Consider the following 19,908-nt stretch of genomic DNA (forward strand, 5'->3'; position numbering starts at 1 on the left):
GGCGCGGGGCGGGGCGGGGCGGGGCTGGGCACGGGGAGGGGCGGGGCGCGCGGCGGGGCGGCCGCTGACTGACAGGAGTGCGGCTGAGCGCGGCCCGGGCCAGGCCGGCCCGACGCAGAGCGCCGCGCGCAGGCCCCGCCCCCGCAAGCCCCTCCCCTCCGCGGAAGGCCCTGCCCCGCCCGTAGCCCCGCCCCTCCCGCTCAGGCCCCGCCCCGCAGCCCCCCGCCCCCCCGCCCGGGGCGGGACTCTCCTCAGCGGTCGGCGGCGGCGGCGCTGCGGGAACTTCGGCGGCGGCGGTCCTAATGGCTGCGCGCGGGCCGCGGTGAGGCGCGGGCGGAGAGCGACGGGCGCGGGGCCGCGGAGCAGGAGAGCGAGCGAGCGAGCGCGCGGCCGGACGCGGCCAGGCCCGGCCCGACCCGCCGAGCCCGCGATGCGCCCCGGGGCCGCCTCCCGGCGCAGCTGACGCCGCGGCCGCGGAGACCCCGGCCGGCCAGGCCGCGATGGCGGGGAAGGCAGCCGCCCCGGGCACCGCGGTGCTGCTGGTCACGGCCAACGTGGGCTCGCTCTTCGACGACGTAAGTGCCGCCGCGGGCCGGACCCCGGCCCCGGCCCTGAGCCCGGGGGTCTAGACCCTGAGCCCCGGGACCCGGGACCCCGGCTCCGGCCTGGAGCCCTGGGGTCTAGACCCTGAGCCCCGGCCCTGAGACTCGGGACCCTGAGACCTCAACCCTGAGCCTCAAGCCCTGAGCCCCAGGACCCCAACTTGGACACTGAGCCTTGACACTGAGCCCGGGACCCAAACTCTGACACCGGGGACCCCGGACCCCGACCCTCAGCCTGAGCAGGACCCGGGGATCTGGACCTGGACACTGAGCTCTGGCCCTGAACTCTGGGATCTGGACCCTGAACCCCAGCTCTGACCCTGAACCCCGGACCCGGCCCTGAACTCTGAGCCCCAGGACCCTGGGATCCAGACCGTGATTCCCATCTCTGACCCCTGAGCCCCAGGATCCGGACTGGGATCCTGAACCCCAAACCCCAGGACCTGGACCCTGAACCTTGGTCCTCCAAACCCCAGTACCCCAAACCCTGGGACCCTGAACCCCTGACCACAGTCCCTTGAACCTGGAATCCTAGTCACCCAGTTGCGGGCTGAACCCTGTCCCCAGAGCCCAGTGCCTGAGCCCAAGTCCCTAAACCCCAGTCCTAATCCCTGTCCAAGGTCCCCAAGTCCTGACCCCAGAACCCTAGTCCTAGTCCCCAAACCTGGCCCCAACCCTGGTTCCTGAGTCTTGACCGCAGAACCTAGGACCTGAACCTGGTCCCTAAACCCCAACTCCTAACTTCTGGCCTCTGACTCCCCATCCTCCGTGATCGTGGCCTCTGGCCCTGTCTGCCTGCCTTGCTGTCTGTGGCTGACTAAGCTGCGGAGGTGTAGGCGCCCTCATTTTACCTTGTAACTTAGTATCTCTCTAGTTCTCAAACAAGGGGCCTCTGTTGAAAGCCCTGGAGGACTTGATGTTTCTTGTTTATTAAAGAGAAAGATGCTGAGAAGCTCTTCAAGGCCAGAAAAGGGATGCTGACTGCCCAAGGCCTTTGCCTTCTAGGGCCTCCCACCCAGGCACCCAAGATGGTCCTGGGGAGACCGGGAGCCGAGGCCCTGGCGCTCGGGTCTCCTGAGGCAGGCCAAGGCTGACCTAGTTCGGCATTTCAGCCGTGGTGCCACCCCGCTGTTGGTACTTAAACTGCCAACCCAAATAAAGCAGAATGCGGCTCCAAGTGGCGTGCTTGTGTAAGGCAAAAGTGTGCTGGCACAGATGGAGCCTGTGGTGGCCTCACACTGTCCCCCTTCCCTCCCCAGGAGAGCGGTGGGTGCTGCCGTTCCATGGTGTGGACCACTGATGCAGGCATGACTTAGATTCCAGGGGAAGGTTCTTGCCGAGCCTTCCTCTGCTGGCAGCATCCTGGATGAAGTGTCTCAGTAAGCTAGGTTCATGTGCAGGCCAGGTTTGATTTTGTTAATAAAAGGTAGGCACTATTTTTGTGTTTTTCTTATTTTAACTTCCAGGCGCCTGTGTATTATACTTCCCTGCTGGAGGCTAGCTGCTTTCCCTCTGACTTTGTTACAGACAACTTTATCTAGTTTCATCTTTGATCATTTTCTACAAAAGTGCCCAGTGTGTATGTGTGTCTGTATATTTAGCATTCTCGGCTTTCCAGTAACATGCCATTATAACATGGTTTTGCTCAGATGATTCAGATCCGTTAGCTGTGGCTTCAAAGCCTCAGAAATGTCAGGAAAATTAAGCATGGTGGGGCATTTTGGTCTCAAAGGGAAAAGAATTTTGCTGTGCAAACATTCTTTCCAGTAATCTTTGATTCTGAGTTCTAGCATTCTTGTGTTTCAACTGTATACACGCACTTCTCTCTGTTGACATTAAAATGGATAACTTAATTTTCTTTTGTTTAGCAACATGTTTCTCTGAATTTTCATTTTTCTTAAAGGCTATAGGGAGTTTTGCATTATGTTTATATCTGGAAGGAGCATTTATTTCAGTAAATAGTGCATAGGTTAATTCTGCAAGATGACTTGACGTAAAGGCTAGTGAGAAGCATCTGTCCATAACCCACAGGTTTCTTCTTGTGTGGAGCTCAGGCTCGAGGGGCGGGAGCCACCTCCTGCAGTGGCATGGAAAAGCGGCAGTGGGCGTTAACCAGTCTCACCCATGTTCCTGGGCGCCTTCCTTGGTGGAGATTTGATGCTGTGGTGCTGGTGGGAGAGAAGCCGAGCTGGTGAAAGCAGCGAATTCTTGAGAGAAGGAAATTTTAATTCCTTGGTCTATGGTAGGTTTCAGAAGATCTGCATGGTGACCCTGTTTGTCTTTGCATGACATGTGCCCATGCTGACCAACACACTCTTCAGACGGTGGCGAGGCCTGGGAATGAATTCTTTCTGGCCCAGTTTCATCATCTCAGAAACCAAGCTCCAGTGCGTGGCCAGGGCCTTGGCCTCTTCCTGCAGGGTTATGGATCCGAGGAGGAAGGGTGTCTGAGTTAGAAGCAGACATGCCGTGCTGTGAAGGACACTGTATTCCTTTTGTACACGAGAGATAGACAATACGTTTTTGCCTCTGTAGTTCTGTAGTCTTCCCTTGTTACCTGCATCCATCCGGAGGTGACCACTGTTGGAACTCTGGCTGTAGACTTCAGTCATGGCTTGGCCCTAACATCCTGTGATCCACAGCGCGTCTGGTTTGGCAGGCTGCTCTTTTCTGGTCAGCACTCCTGGCTCCGTCATGTCCCCCAGAATGGCTGGGCCACATTAGTCCCCATGGGGGGTTCCTCACCCTGTGATGTTGCAGACGAGGCGAAGGTGTAAATCTCTACAATACATTGGTTCTCAAACTTTTACTCATTACATTCTTGAAAATTGTGGAGGGCCCCAAGGAGCTCTTGGCTATGTCAACTGTGACTACCAGTGTTTGCCGTATTGGTCGGTAGAAGCTGAGGAAAGTTCACACTGAGAAAGTTGTGTTAGCTGTCAGAACAGTGATGTCATCACACATTGTCCCCTCTGGAAGACTCCACCATTCACTCAGGAGGGTGAGGATGGGAAGGGAGGTCAGTGTGTTGTGTTGTGATGAACACAGTTGTGACCTCGAGAGGCCCTGACCACGGCTCCTGGGCCCTCATTCTGAGGACCTCTGTCCTCGCTGGTGGCCCTTCCCGAACCTGCCCGAGCATCTGCCTGGCTGGGGCCTGGATGTGGCTGGGGTGCCGTGAGGTTTCCGGGTTTGTAGTGGTGTCCAGGTTGCCTGCAGGGAGCCCTCTGGCTGGCTATAATCCCCACTGTATCCTGCTGTCGCTCCCCATTTGCCTGGAAAGGGGTGGCCCGGGCTGCATACCTAATTGTTTTGCTTGAGATGGCTGGATTTTTGACAAGTGAGGTTTCTAGCTTTTGGTTCTTTACGTTTTTACCAGAAGTGAACCGAAAAGGTGAATTCTTGCAGGCTGTGGTGTCAGAGCTGGGTCCCACCCTTACATGGTAAGGCTGTTTCTTGGGAATGAGACTTAGCCAAGCGGTAGGATTCTGAGAGCACAGCTCGCTCTTGGGTGTCTGCCTGTAGGGCCTTTGTCCTGCTGCTTATTCAGAGGTAAATGTCAGTTTTGGGCTGGTTTCCCCTTTTGCTCTGTCAACTCCTGAACAGCCCTCTACCCAGAGATTGCAGAATGGTTGTGCAGGTGGGCTCTGCAGAGGATCATTAGTGATGATTATCGAGGAGCCTGCTGGGCTGCAGGCCTCCGAGGGCCTTTCAGACAGCAGGTGTCCACGAACCCCTCTCCTGGGCCGAGTGGGGTGGGGCAGGGGGCCTTGGGCACTTGTCCCTCTCTCTCCAGCACCAGCAGTTTTACCCTCTCTGCCCTCATTCCTATCCCACCGTGACCCCACGCCCCTCTCCAGCCACTGCAGGCCTTCCTCACTCTCCCACCGCAGCGCTGCATGCAGGGTAGTCTCTGCTGGCTCCCGGTCCTCTTCTCCCCACTTCTGCCCCAGCATCATCACAGGGACTCAGTGGAGTCCACCAGACCGTGGGCTGGAGGCCGGCGATCGCTTCCTGCCCTTCTCACTTGCTCTGTGTGGCTCCTCACGGCGTGGATCCCTCTACTTCTTCAAGGGTCATCATTCACAGGCCATGGACTTCACCCATTTAAAGTGTGCAATCCAGTGGTTTTAAGGGTATTCACAGAATTGTGTAGCTATCACCACAGTCAATTTTAGAACATTTTTTGTACCTGAAAAAGAAGTTCTGTATGTCCTAGCAGTCTGCCCTCATACTCTCCATCTCCCTGAAACCCCCAGCCTCTGGTAATCACCCGTGTACTTTCTGTCTCTAGGGATTTGCCTGTTCTGGACATTTCATATAAGTGGAATCATGTATCTGGCCCTTGCGTCTGGCCTCTTCCACTCGACACGTTTTCAGGTTCACTGTGTAGCGTGTGTCAGTGCTTCACTCCTGTTTATGAGTGAATACTGTTCTGCTGTGTGCACACACCACAGCTTGTTTATCTTTTCATCCATTGATGGACATTTGGGCTGTTTCCACTTCTTGGCTGTTCTGAATGGTGCTGCTCCGATATTCATGTGCAGGTTTTTGTGTGGACATGTGTTTTCACTTCTCCTGGGCACACAAGGAAGGGACTGTGGGGTCTTTGCTGATTCTGTGTTTAACCTTTGAGGAACTGCCAATTATTTCCCACAGGGTCGGCCCCACTTTGCATCGCCACTGGCTGTATTCGAGGGTTCCGATGTCTGCACCCCCTCCTGGCACTCGATGTTATCTTTGTTCAAAGACGTTTTCCTTGGCTGCCTGGACACCTGCCTTTGCTCTCCTTCTCACCCCACCTCCCAGCATCGGCCACCCTTGTCCGGGCTTGCTCACCTCCTGGGAGTGCAGGCCTTTAAGGACCATCTCTATGCGGATGCCCAGCCTGCAGCGCCGTGGGGACCAGCTCCCCTAATTCCACTGTCGCTTGGGAAGCCCAGTGTACATGGCCAGTGCCGCGAAGCGGTGGAGAGTTCTCTTCAAAGAGATTGGGGCTTCTGAATTCCCGAAGCAGCAGTATCTCTGCTGTCCACGTAGCCACCGCAGCAGGCTCCAGTGGGCTGGGTGCAGAGGTGGGGGCTGCCCACCGGGCCTCTTCCCAGGCTCCCTCCGTGCATGCCTGTCTCCTTGTCCCTCAGGGAGGGCCTGTGACCGGAGGTGTCTTGGCGTTCTTTTTGTTGGCATTACTGCCTCTGACCTGAGATCTGGGAATGCTTTCTCTGTGGGGATTTGGTTTGCCTGAGTGTGAGACTCTGTCTGTGGTTGGGGACCCGCCTTTCCCCAGGGTGGTCGGATCAAATAAGACGGTGGTCCCGAGCCAGGTATGGTTATGCTGCTTCCTCCGAGTCAGGAAACCGCGTCTGCACCCTGCACACCTCCTCTACCCACGACAGACATCACATCGTGCCTGCCTTTGGTGTGGTCTGGTATTCAAAAGCAACATGACAATTATTTGTTTGCAGGCCACACTGCCTCCCTGTGCCCCCTGCCCGATGTCCTAGATCCCACAGGCCTGCTCTCTGTCGTCGTCCATCAGCTCTGAGAGCCAGTGTCCTCTGCCCTCACTCTCACCTGTGGTGTTTCCTGGTTTATCAGCTCTGTAGTCGCTGAGAGAGGGTGTAGATTACTGGTGAGGGAGGCACTTCTTCGATGGGCAGTATTAAATATTGCTGTTTTGAATCCAGTGGAGTGAGCACCGCAGGTGGGTGGACAGCCCTGGAGGGTACTGATGCAGGGGCACACTTATGCCCACTGCCGCTCAGCCTGGGAGACGCCCAGAAGGCGTGTTCTGGTGGGATGTGGCTGAGAAAGGTGTCCCCACTCGGCTCTGAGGCCCACATGCCCACGCTGTGCCCACTGCCAGTGCATGGACCGCGTGCATTTCTGGGAGCAAGGGGGCAGGGGATGAGGGGCCATGCTGCCCCCTGGGGTCTGTCTCTGGTGGGCGATGGCGAGCTTTTGGGAGTGATTCCATGACGTGTCAGGTTCGATTTGGAAGCAATAGAAATTGCACCCAGGCCTGCCTCCCAGTGGATTGCCCTGATAGAGACCCTGCCTTGAGGGGGAGATGCAGAAATAGGGAGTGGCTGCCCGGGGGAGGGGCAGGGCTCGCTGAGGGACTCCAGATGGCTCCTTCAACGTTGACCGCCTCAGCCTCTGCCCCAGCGGGTGGGTGGCGAGATCTCCTGTGGGGAGGTGGGCTCGGTCCAGGAATGGGGTCCAGTAGGGGAGGGTCAGCACAGGGTGGGGTGGCTAGTCAGAAAGCAGAGGGTCTGAGCAGTGTCTTGGTCACCCATGTGTCATCACTTCTTGGGATGCAGCCCCGCTGTCCCCGGGTTCATGCTTGGGCCCTTCCCACGTGGTGAACATGAGATGACTTCCGAGTCCTGCCTTCTGTTGCTGCTCCAGTTAATTGGGGCACTTGAGGCTCTCCTGCCTCAACCTCCTCCCCAGAGATGGTGGGAATGAGGAGCTGGGCTCAGGATCCCACCCGGCCAGGCCCTGGGAGGGGTGCCTGAGGCGCACTTCCTTCTCTGGGGTGTCAGCCTCTGCTCTGAGGGCAGGGCCAGGCCTGGCCTGGTGGGCTCCCCCTCTCTGAGGAGAGTGGGCAGAGACCTCTGAAGCCTTGGCTGCCCCTCTAGGGCCTCCTCCTTTTGGGGGAGCAGGTGATATTTCAGTGTGTGTTTGAACCTGAGGAGTATCTGGACGCTGAACTCTTCATTAGGGGCTGGTGCTGAGCTTTGGGCTCCCAGTGTGGCCTTGAGCTTGTGGAAGGGCTCGGATGATCACACACACAGCTGACAGAGAGATTGACCAGAAAGCCATCGGGGTTTCTGGTCTTTAATGATGGGCAAAGATAAAGCTCATCCAGTTACATCTAAAATACGGAACCAGCACGAAGGCCATTGGCTTTCTTCAAGTGACGAGAGTGATAATCCAGAAATGTAACCATGTGATGATTTACATAAATCTGGAGTTGGAAGATTTGGGGTCACTTGTGTGTCCCCAAGCCTGTGGGGTCCCCCGTCCCTTGTTCGTCTAGGGAAGGCTAGGCTGCACACTTGGGCTTCTGTTTTGGGGGAGGATCTCAGGAGTCCTCTCTTTAGGGGAAGGGTCTTGGGAGGTCTCTGTTTTGGGGGAGGATCTTGGGACTTCCTGTGATTTTCCAGGCTCGTCTTTAGTCATGTTCCCTGCCTCTGCTTGGCCTCTGTGATGAGAGCTTAGCGGGCGTCGGCACTGTTTTCTCAGATTTAAATTTTGAATTTGCACAGTGTCTTTTGGGAGATGAAGATGGCACTAGACCAGCTGCTCTTGGACCTGCTGCACACGGGAGGGGCACTGACGGCTCCGTTGTGGGCAGGAGGTGCAGAGTGAGCGGGGCTGGAGCAGCTGTCTGCGGAGGCCATGCTGTCCGTGTGGCGGTACGGGGCATGCACGTGACCTGAGCTGGCCCTGTCCGTGGTGGCGGTTAGGATCAGACGGTCCCGGAGCAGGTGGGGCAGGGGTGGGCCCGCCCCGTGGCTGCTCTTGGTGCTCGCTCACACACAGAAGGGGGTGTCCCGGGCCTGCATGTTCCCTGACTGTCGGTGAAGCGCTGGTGCCACCCAGGCTCTCAGAAAATGCTGCCTCTGGTTTTGGTTTTCCCTTTATCGAATAAGAATGTCAACCTCATCTCCAGGAGTGTGGCCTTGGAGTCAGCCTCTTACCGTGAGTCACTGTGACCTCAGTTCTCGTCTTGTTCTGACAAAGGCCTAGAGCCCCTCCTCAGGGGTCGGTGGGGATGCACGGACTGTGGGCTGCACTCCCTCCCCTGTCTGAGTAGGGCGCCCTCGTGTTAGGGTGGCTTTCCCAGCTCTTGCCCTGTCTGGAACTGCCCAGGATGCCTCTACGCGGGGTCCCCCGGCACTGTGGAGGCCCCACTGAATCTGCGCCCTCCGCCATCTGCACCTGGCCCTGAGCACTTCATGTCTGCCAGGCCTTCCTGGCTCCTCTTGCGCAGCCCTTGCCCTGGCCCATGAGCACTGGAGCTGGTATCTGGGAGTGCATCCTGGAGGTCGGGCCTCGTTTCCCCCTGGGCAGTGTCCAGCCTTGGCTCTGGTTTCGAGGCTCGCTGGCCTGGGCTCGGATCCTCCTTTTTGCCCACTCTCAGGGCCTCTGAACAACTAGCACTTATTCTGGCAACCGAAGGAGATTTAGAAGTGGAAGGCATGGCTTGGGAATTCTGCCCTTAAAGCCCAATGCAAGGCCACACTCCAGGGTCTGCGAGGAGATATGGTGACAGGAGAGCATGGAGTCACATCCACCTTTTATCACACATGTGACCAAGGGCATATGATTTAACCTCTTTCCGCCTCTTCGTACATCAGGAAGGTAGGAATGACACTGGACACGGTGGCTACAGTAGGTACAGGAAGGAACGGATTCCCTGGCAGGTGTCCTGGGGCATCTTCCTTGGAAAGTCTGTGTCCTCTCCTTCCTGGCTGAGGCCTCTTTGCAGTGGCAGCCTCATCCTCACTTGTGTCCAGGGCTAAGCAGTGCTTGGGCCGCCTGGTTGGGCGATCAGCCGTCCACTGAGCAGGGCTCATGTGTCTGTGGTCAACGGGATGGCCTTGCCGTGCTGCCAGCATTGCTCCGGAGGAGCCTTGGGCTGCAGACGCTTGGTGCTCCTGCTGCTGCCGCTGCTCTGGCCTGCTCCCCTGCCAGGGGCCCAGGATGCATGGCACCTGCGCCTTCGCCGTCGCCCCGCTTACTTTCTCCACCACCTCCCCACACCTGCAGGGACGCCAGTCCCCTGTTGCCTGGACAGGACATGCTTTCTGCCTTTGTGCTTCTGCCCCAGCTGCACCTTCCTGAGGAGTCCCTTTGGCCTCCTTGCACGGGCAGGCAGGACTTCACTCCCCGTTCCGGGGACAGCTCACTGTCACCAGCTTTGTGCAGCGTTCTTCCATCCCTCCTTCCCCTTCCCCGCCTGAATTAATTATAAGCTTCATGCCCTTGCCGTGTTTTCAGTGTTGACGTAGTTGTCATTACGTTACATTCAGGTGTGCTGGCCTCTGACCGGCAGCTGCAGGAGCAGGATTTGGGGTTCTGCATGGATGGGTGTGGGGGCAGAGAGGACATGGCTCTGGGGAGTCAGAGGAGCTGCAAGCCTGGTGTGTTCCTGGACCTTGACCGTGTTCAGGGCCACAGACCTGAACCTCCAGACGCCTCAGGAAAGGCGAGTGCCCCGCTGCCCTGGCACCTCGCGGGCTCCTGGGGACAAGTGTCAGAGATGTTCTTGGTGGCAGTGGAAGGGTCTCCAGGCTCCTGGCTCCAGCTTGTTTTTTTTTTCACTTGTAACAGGTTGGTTGGGGTATGATTTGCATATCACACAAATCACCCAGTGTAAGTGTACAGTTCAGTGATTTTTAGAAAATATTTGCAGTTGTGCAGCGATCACCACACGCCATTTAAAACACGCCCCTCCTGGCCCTTTGCAGTCCCAGCCCGGCCCCCGTGGGTCTGCTTTCTGCCTCCAGACTTTTGCCTTTACCATGGATTTCACATCGTGGACTCACGCAGTCTGTGGTCCTCGTGTCTGGCCTCGTTTTTTGTCCATGTTGTGTGTCTCAGCAGTTTGTCTCTTCTCGCGGCCGAGTGGTTTCCTATTAGGTGGATGCACAGTTTGTCTGCTCACCAGTTGATAGATGTGAGGTTGTTTGCGGTTTGGGCTGCTGTGAATGATTGTGTGCGTCTCTGTGTGGACGTGATGTTCACGTTTCTTGGGTCCACACCCAGGAGTGCAAGGGCTGGTTGTGTGGTCAGTGAACGTTTAATTTTTCTGAGAACTGCCCACCTGCTCTCCAGAGTGGCTGCGCCATCTCACATCCCCACAGCCGAGTGGCGTTCCAGCCCCTCCACGCAGGGCCAGCACGTGGTGTCTGCCCCTTTGATTGTGGATGGCAGTAGAGTCTCCTCGTGGTTCTCATTTGCATTTTCTGGCCTCTGCTTGAATACTAGGCGCCCCACCAAGATGGATAATTGCCATATTGATAACATTTTTTGGCAAACTATTGACTCTGTGGATGGGGGCAGCTCCTTGGGGCTGTCGCCGTTCTGCTTACTCCCTCCGCCAGGGGCCCACAGGGTGCCAGAATTGCCCCCGAGAGGCCCTCTTTGCCTGGATGGAAGGCAGCTGTGGTAGCCTTGCACCTTCGAGCATGGTTATGTGGGTGAGGCAGGAGCAAAGTCACTGGTGTCAGGGCTGCCCAGGCCACCTTTGGCTCCTGTAGCACCACTTCTCTGCCTCACAGCCTGGTGTGGACAGTGGGACGCCACATCTCTGCATAGGGTTGGTCACACGCACTGGAGTGCACAGTTCAGTCTGGCGGTGGGTGGTTACAGATCAGTCTGCCTGAGCTGGACAGTGGAGGGGAGGGCTCACTGGAAGGGACTTGTGCATCCACAGCCTCCCCTCCCGCTGCCGCTGGACACGGAGGACACTGCCCCTGATTAGGGGCAGGGAGTGCCTCTCGCAGGTGCTTTCTCTTCTCCCAGCCTCTGGGGTGTGATGGCCCATTCAGGGGCGTCCTCCACCCTTTCCCATTTGCCTTTCTCTCTTGGGTGTCTGTGTGGCTGTTAAGCTGGTCCAGGTCTTGGAAGCATCTTCCCTAGTCCTGCTGATGCATCGCCTGCTCCCTGTGGGGATGTTGTTCCACGGTGCATTCCTGGTCAGGGAAGACTCTTGGGAGGAGAATTTCCCTGAACTGGCAGCTGTGCTCCTGAAGTTGTCTGAGTACACCTGCCTGTGGGATGGGAGGGTCAATCCTGCAGGGCTGGCGGGTCCATCACCTTCCTGACAGGCTGTCCTGGTCTGGGCTCAACGTCCGGAGAGAACACCACCGCAAGCCAGCAGAACTGGTGTCAGATGCCAACTTTTCCAGCCGCTTCGTATTAGAATAAGAGGAGACACTGTTTGGGCCTGTCTCCATTTAGGGAGAACATTTTATGTCTTGTGACTGTGGAGGTGATGGCTGTTGAGACTCTCAGAGGCAGAGGCCGTGCTCGCCCACCTGGCTCGCCCCTGCTCTCTCTGCTAGACTGGCCTCACAGGGACGGTTTCTGCCAGACCTAGAGGTCGTGTCTTCACCTTTGGGTGCTGCCCTCTCCACTTGCGCCTGGCCATCCTTGGGTGAGGGTGGGCCATGTCCTCAGGGCCCTGAAGCCCACCTGGAAGGTGGCTGCTTGAGGGTCCATTTAGGCCAGTGGCTTCATTAGTCACACTGCTCATTAATCCCAGGACCCACAGAGCAGATGAGGGAGGACAGGGACTGAGAACAAGTGTGGGGGGTAGCTGCCCCAACCCCCGCACAGACCCCAGCTGTGAGCACCCTGCCTCGCCTACTTAGGCTTTTGGGCAACCGTCAGTGGATACCTACTGGCTCCGTAAGATGTAAGAAGGGAGTCGGCTTAGGGGAGCTCTGACCACGTGGATGAGCCTGTGTGTGGAGCTGAGAACTGGGTTAAATGGTCAGTGCTTTTGAAACCCTCCTGGGGCCTCCTTCTGCAGAGTCCTTGGGAGCCTGAGAGGCAGCCATGGAAGAGTTGAGGAGTGGACAGACCTCCTGTCCTAGTTTGCCCGAAGGTGCCCTCCAGGCGCTGTCAGAGCCCTCTACTAATTCAGGGTCCCGGGGATTAATTGGGGTGCATTGAGGGGCACTTGCTTGTCCAGTTCAGCAGGTGTTGACCCAGCCCCTGAGTGCAGAGCTCACTCAGTGTTTGCTGTGCTGTAATTTGGGGTGGTTTGGGATTTACTTTCAGATGGATTCATTCTGCTAAGAATGACATCTGTCCAAGTAACAAACAGATTTGTGGGGATGTATGTTTTGCTTTTATTTTCTCCTTCATCACTGTTACGGTTTTTCAGATCTGTTGCAACTTCCTGTTTTTGCTGTAGTGCTGTCGCTACCCTCGCTGCTGCATCCAGGCAGCACGTACTTGTGCACTGTCCAGGTGGGAGGTAGAAGGCTGGGGCATGCGGGGGGTGGGGTCACGGTTACTCAAGCTGCCAACAGAATGTCGGGGTGTGGCGGGACTGACCAATGGGAGACAGAAGCAGTGCCCACTGGGGATTCGGGGACTGTCCAAGACAATCACCAGGGCTCGTGGGTCTCACCTAGGTTTCTGAACCCCCCCAGACTCTGTCCTTGTGTACGTGGCCCTGGGGACCCTTGGTGCTGTTAGAGGGGGAGTTCTTGGGGCAGGAGGTCTGGGCTCCACTCGGACCAGCCCTACGGTCCCCAGCTCCCGGCTTCCAGGTTTCAGGTGGTTCTGCTGTGCTGCCCAGCTGTAGCCTCGGCTCAGCTTGCAGGTGCGTGGGTGACTCGGGGCCCAAGAGAGCTTATTTTTAAGGACTGTAATAGTGCTGTCCCAGCACCTTGGGCTTTCCAGTCACTCATCTTTAGTGAGTGCTCCTTGGAGCTGGACCCTCTTCCAGGGCCTGGAGCCTCGGCAGGGAGCACCCCTGGGGCCTCCCCTCGCTGGTGCTCTCACCAGCACCCCCTCCACACCTGTCTCTGGGGGCGTTCTCTGAATTGGCCGGGCACAGCGGCCGAGCCCTGGGAGAAGCCTCCCTGAGGCCCCCCGACATTTCCTGCTCCTCCCCGATCAGTCCTTAACTTAGACAGGAGGGGCCTGCAGGCAGCAGACCTTGAGTCTGGAGCTCAGGGAGAGGGCTGGGCTGGAGAGGTCTTCTGGAGAAATGGAGGATAAAGCCTGGACAACAGGTGAGGTCACAGGAGTGAGCAGAGACAGAGAAGGGAGAGTCTTTGGTCTGAGGCCAGGAGAGGTGAGGAGGACGAGGAGGGGCCTGGGAGGGGTGTGCCAAGAAGGGTGTGCTTGGGGTGCAAGGAGAGGGGCCCCGAGCACCCCTAGGAGCTAGCAGGCCAGAGCTGGCGTCCGACTGGATGTTTTCCAAGGCGCCTTCCACATCATCAGGGCTTCACCCCTCTGAGGCAAGGCTCCTGCTCCCCTGTCTTATGGGGATGAAGCACAGCCTGCCTTCAGGGCAGACAGGGCCTTGCATCCGGGCAGCCTGGCTCATGGCTTGCCTGCTGGTCCCTGTGCTGCCCTGGCCTCCCAACACAAGCAGGAGATGGACTCAAGGGTGGCTTAGGATGCAAGAGATGCCTTGGGCATGGAGGCCACCAGTGGCTGGGGAAGCTGCTGGGGCTGGGGCCTGTAGTCTTTGGAGCTGACCAGAGAAGTAAGGAAGGGGCGGCCACTGGGGCCACTGCAGGGCATGCACAGAGGCAGGGAAGGGGAACCGGGCCTGCTCAGAAAGCCACGTGGCTGGCGTGGGTGGTGTGGCTGGTGTGGGTGGTGGGCGGTGTGGCTGGTGTGGCCTGGTATGGCCGGCATAGGTGGTGAGCAGTGGAAACCGGACGCTGTGGGCCGAGAGGTGGCGTGTATCTGATTTTGCTTGATGCTGATTTTGTTCCTTTAGCGCCCTGGGGACTGTGGCTAATGACTTGACTTCTGCGGCCAGTGGGAAGATGCAGCGAGGTGCTGCTGCCTTGGCCTGCTGTCATCATCCCCTGGGGCACAGGCCTTGGGTGGGGATGGTCAGCTCCCTCCTGCAGGCATGTGGGGGCTGTCAGAGCTGCCTGCGGCCTGTCAGTATTTTGTAACTACTGATAAGTGAGTCAGTCCGGAAGGAGAAGAAGGGGGGCCAGCCTGGACTGGGAGGGTGAGCAGCTCTGAGCCACTCAGGGAGGTGCAGCCGGAAAGGATGGGCGCCTTTGGAGGTGTGCCATGAGGTGCATGGAACGGCCCTTGAGAATGGGGTCCTCTGTGGAGTGCTGCCAAGGAACCAAGGATGACAAACATGAAGCACCAATACGTGTACTCTCCATTTCTATTTTCTTAATAAAATTCCACTTGGGAAGAAAGTTAAAAATTTATCCTGGTTTCTAAAAGAAAATTTATGTGTATGAGACTTGATAACCTTGCTAATTTTAGTTTTCTATAATGAAAAAAATCATGTAGAGTGACCCCAAAAGGCCTCTGAAATGCCTCGTCCATATCCTCCGTGGCCTTTTGAATTGCCATAAACACCACTGGCACGGATAGACCGTTGAATGGTTTCAGCATTCTGTGACGATTGCTGCACTGGGCATCTGTGTTAGGGATGAAGACGACAAAGCTTTAACATTTTATTAGAGAATGAACACCCCTTACCGCCTGGGTGGAGCCGACTTGGGCTCTGCTCGTGCCCTGTGTCTGGTGGGGCTGCCAGGCCTGGGCACGTGTGCTGGGTCTGCTCCCTCGAGAAAGAGAGCTCTGCCCTGTGCCTGGACGTCTGTCGCAGCATCTGGGTGTCCTGGAGCCCGGAGCATGGAGCCAAGGGACCCCCAGGCAAGCCCTTCCTGTCACAGACAGGTGGGCCGAGTACCCTGGGCTGAGGTTCCTGAACACGTGGGTCCTCCTCAGCAGCAGCTCGTGGGCCAAGTCCCACTGCTTCTGTCCTCCTCTGCCGCATCTCCTCCAGATCGTGAGGTGTACTCAGCATGTTAACTGCTGTGGAGTCCGTTCCACTGAATGAACATACTGGAATGTCTTCACAAACACCGGTGGACCGTGAGAGTGCCTCCCGTTTCTTGCTGTCACAAGCGCTGAGCACTGAGCACTCTCCGCCCTCCTCCTCAGACGTCTGGGTGGATCCCTGAGTGCCTGTCGAGGAACTGGCTGGCTGGGGCTGGTGCAAGCTGCTGTCCAGTGTGCCTGGACAGAGTTAGGTATCTGCGTGTTGTGGAAGCCCCACACATACATACGTGCATATCACACATGAATGTAGCACATACCACACGTGCACACATGTGCACATAGTACAGCATACATACGTGTCCATCACACCCGTGGACACTCACTCCTACCTGTGGGGGGAGGGTGCCTGATGTTCCACATCTCGCCAACTTTGGGTTTTGTCGGGCTTTGGAGTGTGGCCAGTCTGGTGGGTGTGACGTGGCGTCTGTTCTAATTTAATGTGCATTTCCCTGGTTCCTTGTAGTATTGAGTATCATTTTTGAGACTTTTTCCTTGGATTTTTTAGGATCTTTGTTTTAGAGTTGTGTAGGCTTTGCAGATCTTATATCTAGATTATTGATAGTTATTTTGATGAGGTGACCATACAGTTTGTAGGATAGCTGTTTTCTTGGTCACTGACACTGATTTAGGAATTTCTCAGGGCTGCATTTACCTGTAGGTACAGAGAGGTCTATTTGCACGGGACTCTGGACTGAAGTTTCTTTCCTGTGTCTCATGTTGTGTTCATCTCATTTTGTGACCTCCTCGTGGTTTTTCTTCTCTGTACCTTGGTACCGTTTGGAAGTCTCTGACCAGAGGTTTGGGCAGTCTTCCTGCCTAAAAGCATGTAGATTTCCGGGTGACCCTTCTCACTTGATCCAAGGGCGGCCTTCCTTCCGTGTCTGCACTGCAGCTGACTTCTCAGAGCTGAGACTTGGGCAGCCTCGGCCGGTGCAGCTGTGGCTCGCTGTGAAATATGAGTTTCTGTTTCTGCTTAGGCGGCAGGTGAGTGTGCTTGGAGCCAGGCAGGTACCTCGTGGAAGCAAGCCCCTCATCAGGGAAGAGCCTTTCCTTGCCATCCTCCAGCGCTGGCTGGGGGGAGGATTCCACATTTTGCTATAAACTCCTCAGTTTGAACGGAGACCTGTGTGCAGAATCTGAAGAAAACAGCCATTCGTAACTGTTTGGATTAGTTTGCTCGTTTGTGTAGGGCCCAGTAGATTTTTCTCTTCTTGCCTCTTTTCCGAGTTGATGTGACTGCGGAGCAGGGAGGGGCCACACCCAGGGCCTGCGGACCCGAGGGTTGTCCAGCTTAGGTTGTGTGGGTCTTGAGGTCATTGTGCTGGGTCAGGCCACGTTTAAGTTAGCAGGTGAGCGAGAGGGAGTCTGGCCGCCTGGGGGCTCTTGTGTCTGTCGTCTGTCTGATGTGGACGGGTGTGTGCAGGTCACAGCCTAAAAAGGGCTTTTTACTCTGGGGTCTCTGTCAAATGTGTGGAAGCCACTGCCCCCAGCTGTCTTCCTGGTTACTCACAGCCTGGTTTGTGGGGCAGGGGGAGAGGCGGGGCGCCCCTGGTGGGTCTCCAGCTCCTCCTGCTGTGGAGAGTTTTAGTCTCTGCTTCCCAGTGGACCGGGTGCTGCTTCCTCACGATTACCATCCCTGTTGCAAGTCAGCAGGTTCTCGCCCACAATGAATTAAAAATTAAATGGTGATTGAACATAAATGTGGCGACCAAGATTTTTTAGCTTTTAGGAAAAGCAGCCTGGAGGCCAGATGTCACGTTTCTGTGCCATGTGCCCCTGTCCCTGGGCAGTCCTTCCTGCCAGCCGCACCCGTGATGGGGTAGCCAGGGGCCACAGCAGAGTATTCCTCGGTGGCACGTGGGGGTGTTGTGAGAGTGTGCCCCAGCACGCGTGGACATGTGCTCACCGACGTGTATGGCCTGCCCAGAGAGGCTCACGCTCCACTGAGGGTGTTCATGTCCTCATCAGGGATAATCTTCATATCCCTGCTGGCCTCAGATCTCCCACCCTGGACCCCGAGCACGTGGTGGCCCGTGCGTTGGTGTTTCTGCCTCCTGAGGTAGACGTCCCCATCCGCTCCTGTGCTGTAGAGACCCGAGTCTCCTTCAGGCGCTCTTGGATGGTGAAGGGCTGTGTGTGTGGAGCCCCCTCAGCCCTCCCTGTGGCGGCTGCAGCGTGGCGTGGAAGCGCCTCGGCGTGGAGAGGTTGGCTGCAGCTGCAGTATAAAGAGTATGTTGTGAGGACACCCTTTTTTCTTTTCTCTGAAGCTGGAGAAAGTACTAGAGTGGGGGAAAGTGAAATTGTGGGCGTGTGCAGCATGAACGTTGGTGCGTTGAGTCTCGGTGCATTTTTACACGCTTTGTTGCAGTTAATATGTTGGCTGAAGCTTCTGGGCCTTCTCTGCCTGGACTGTTGAGAGTCAGAGTGGGACCAGGATATTAGCAGTAGCCTTTGGAGCTTCCCCCGCAGCTCGCTGCCCTCTGTCACAGACCTTCTGGGCCCTCGTTGGCTCTTGTGCAGGTCCAGGCACCCCCCAGAGAGCCCCCAGCTCTAGCTCTGCCTGCACCTGTCGGCGCTTCACTTCCAGGGGGCACCAGGGCCCGTGGACATGTGGGCTTGTAGGAACTGCACTCATCTTGGCATCCCTGACTCAAGCCCTCTGCTTGGTGTGCCCACCCTGACTGCCCGCTTTGAGCCGAGCACTCCCCTAAAGGAGGGTTAGGCACAGCCTCCTCCAGGACCCTCCCGAGCTCTGCTCCAGCCCCTGCCCTGGTACCATCACAGTCCCCTTCCTCTTGCCTGGGCTCACTGAGCTGGCCTCTCGCCATCTCACAGTCTTCTGACTACGAATGATGACGTGCTGCCCAGCTGGGGGAGAAGTACCTGCTGACCTCTCACCACACGTGAGGCTGTGTGTTCTAGCCTTTGGACACAGATGGCAAGTGGTTGACACGGAAGCTCCCTCCTACATGTTCTCTGGATGGAGCCTCCCACCCAGCCTCAGCTCCACTGACTGTAGCACACGTGTTGTAAAAGTGTCCCACAGTGGAGAAGTAGTCATTCCATTTGGAAGTCTGTATTGGCTGCATTTATTATTGTTGTTACTGTTATTTAAAAGTCGAGACAAAATTCAGATACCATAAGATTCACTCTTTTAGTGTGTACAGTTCAGTGTTTTAGTATACTCACCAGGTTATGCAACCATCACCACTGTCTAATTCCAGAACATTATAATCACCCCAAAAAGAAACCCAGTACCCATTAGCAGTCGCTCTCCATTCCTCCCTCCTCCCAGACCCTGGCAATCACTAATCTACTTTCTATCTCTGTGAATTTGCCTATTCTGGATGTTTCATATAAATGGAATCCAACAACATGTGTCCTTTTGTGTCCTGCCTCTTTTACTCAGCATGTGTTCAAGGCTCATCCATGTTGTAACATGTATCAGAACTTCATTCCTTTTTATAACTGAGTGGTATTTAATTGTGATGGGTAGACCACGTTTTGTGGACATTTGGCTATTATGAATAGTGCTGCTACGAACATTTGTGTACAAGTTTTTGGGTAAACATATGTTTTTAAACCTTGGGCATAAACTTAGGAGTGGAATTGCTGGATCATATGATAACTCCATATGTAACTTTTTGAGGAACTGCCAGACTGTTTTCCAAAGTGGCTGCACCATTTTGCATTCCCACTGGCAATGCACGAGGGTTCCAGTTTTTCCACATCCCAAAACAACACTTTTTGATTCTAGCTGTCCTAGTGGGTGTGAAGTGGTTTTGATTTGCATTCCCTGATGACTAGTGATGTTGAGTGTTTTTCCATGTGTTTATTGGGTATTTGTTTGTCTACTTTGGAGAAATTTCTATTGAAATCCTTTGCCCATTTTAAATTATAAAGAATTGTTGAATTTTTCTTTATATATTCTGGATACTAGATTCTTATCAGACACATGATTTGCAAATATTTTCTCCCATTCTGTGTGTTGTCTTTTCACATTCTTGGTAGTGTCCTTTGAAACACAAACATTTTAAATTTTGGTGAAGTCCAGTTTATCTGTTTTTTCTTTGGTTGCTTGTGTTTCGTATGTCATAATATCTAAGAAACCATTGCCTACTCCAAGGTCACAAAGGTTTATCCCTGTCTTTTCTTCTAAGACGTATAGTTTTAGTTCTTCCATTTAGGTCTCTGATCCACGTTGAGTTAATGTTTATGTATGGTATGAGGCAGGGGTGCTGCCTCGTTCTTGTGCATGTGGATGGATATCCGGTTATCCCGGCGCCATTTGTTGAAAAGACTCTTCTTCCCCATTGAGTTGTCTTGGCACCCTTGCTTAAAATCAGTTGACCCTAGACGGACAGATGTATTTCTGGACTCTCAGTTCTGTTCGCTTGGTCTGTCTGTCTGTCCCTGTGCCAGCACCACACTGTCTTGATGGCTACAGCTTTGTAGTTAATTTTGCAATGGGGAAGTGTGACTCTTCCAACTTTGTTGTTCTTTTTCAAGATTTCATCTATACTGGGTCTCTTCTGTTTCCACGTGAGTTCAAGGATTAGCTTGTCGGTTTCCATAAAAGAGCCAGCTGGAATTTTGATAGGGATTGCATTGATCTGTGAGTTGCTTTGGGGAGTATTGGCATCTTAACATTACGTCTTGCAGTCCATGGACACAGGATGTCTCTCCATTGATTGAGGTCCTCTTTAATTTCTTTCAGTGA

The 19,908-nt window shown here is 55.4% G+C and overlaps 1 protein-coding gene across 2 annotated transcripts in view; it reads left to right on the top strand.

The window, feature by feature from the left end:
* The first annotated feature begins 293 nt into the window (after positions 1–293).
* Positions 294–19,908, top strand: part of INPP5A (inositol polyphosphate-5-phosphatase A) — a 240,056-nt gene continuing 220,441 nt past the window's right edge. The window contains exon 1 of one of the 2 annotated variants that reach the window (XM_087432894.1): positions 294–575. In XM_087432894.1, the coding sequence (XP_087289020.1) occupies positions 501–575 (75 nt within the window). In that variant the 5' untranslated portion in view covers positions 294–500. The remainder of the gene's footprint in view (positions 576–19,908) is intronic. The other variant, XM_004438857.3, reaches the window with a different exon arrangement.

The sequence above is a fragment of the Ceratotherium simum genome, chromosome 6, assembly GCF_057802395.1.
Source record: "Ceratotherium simum simum isolate JZ-2026a chromosome 6, ASM5780239v1, whole genome shotgun sequence".
In the NCBI taxonomy this organism is placed as follows: Eukaryota; Metazoa; Chordata; class Mammalia; order Perissodactyla; family Rhinocerotidae; genus Ceratotherium; species Ceratotherium simum.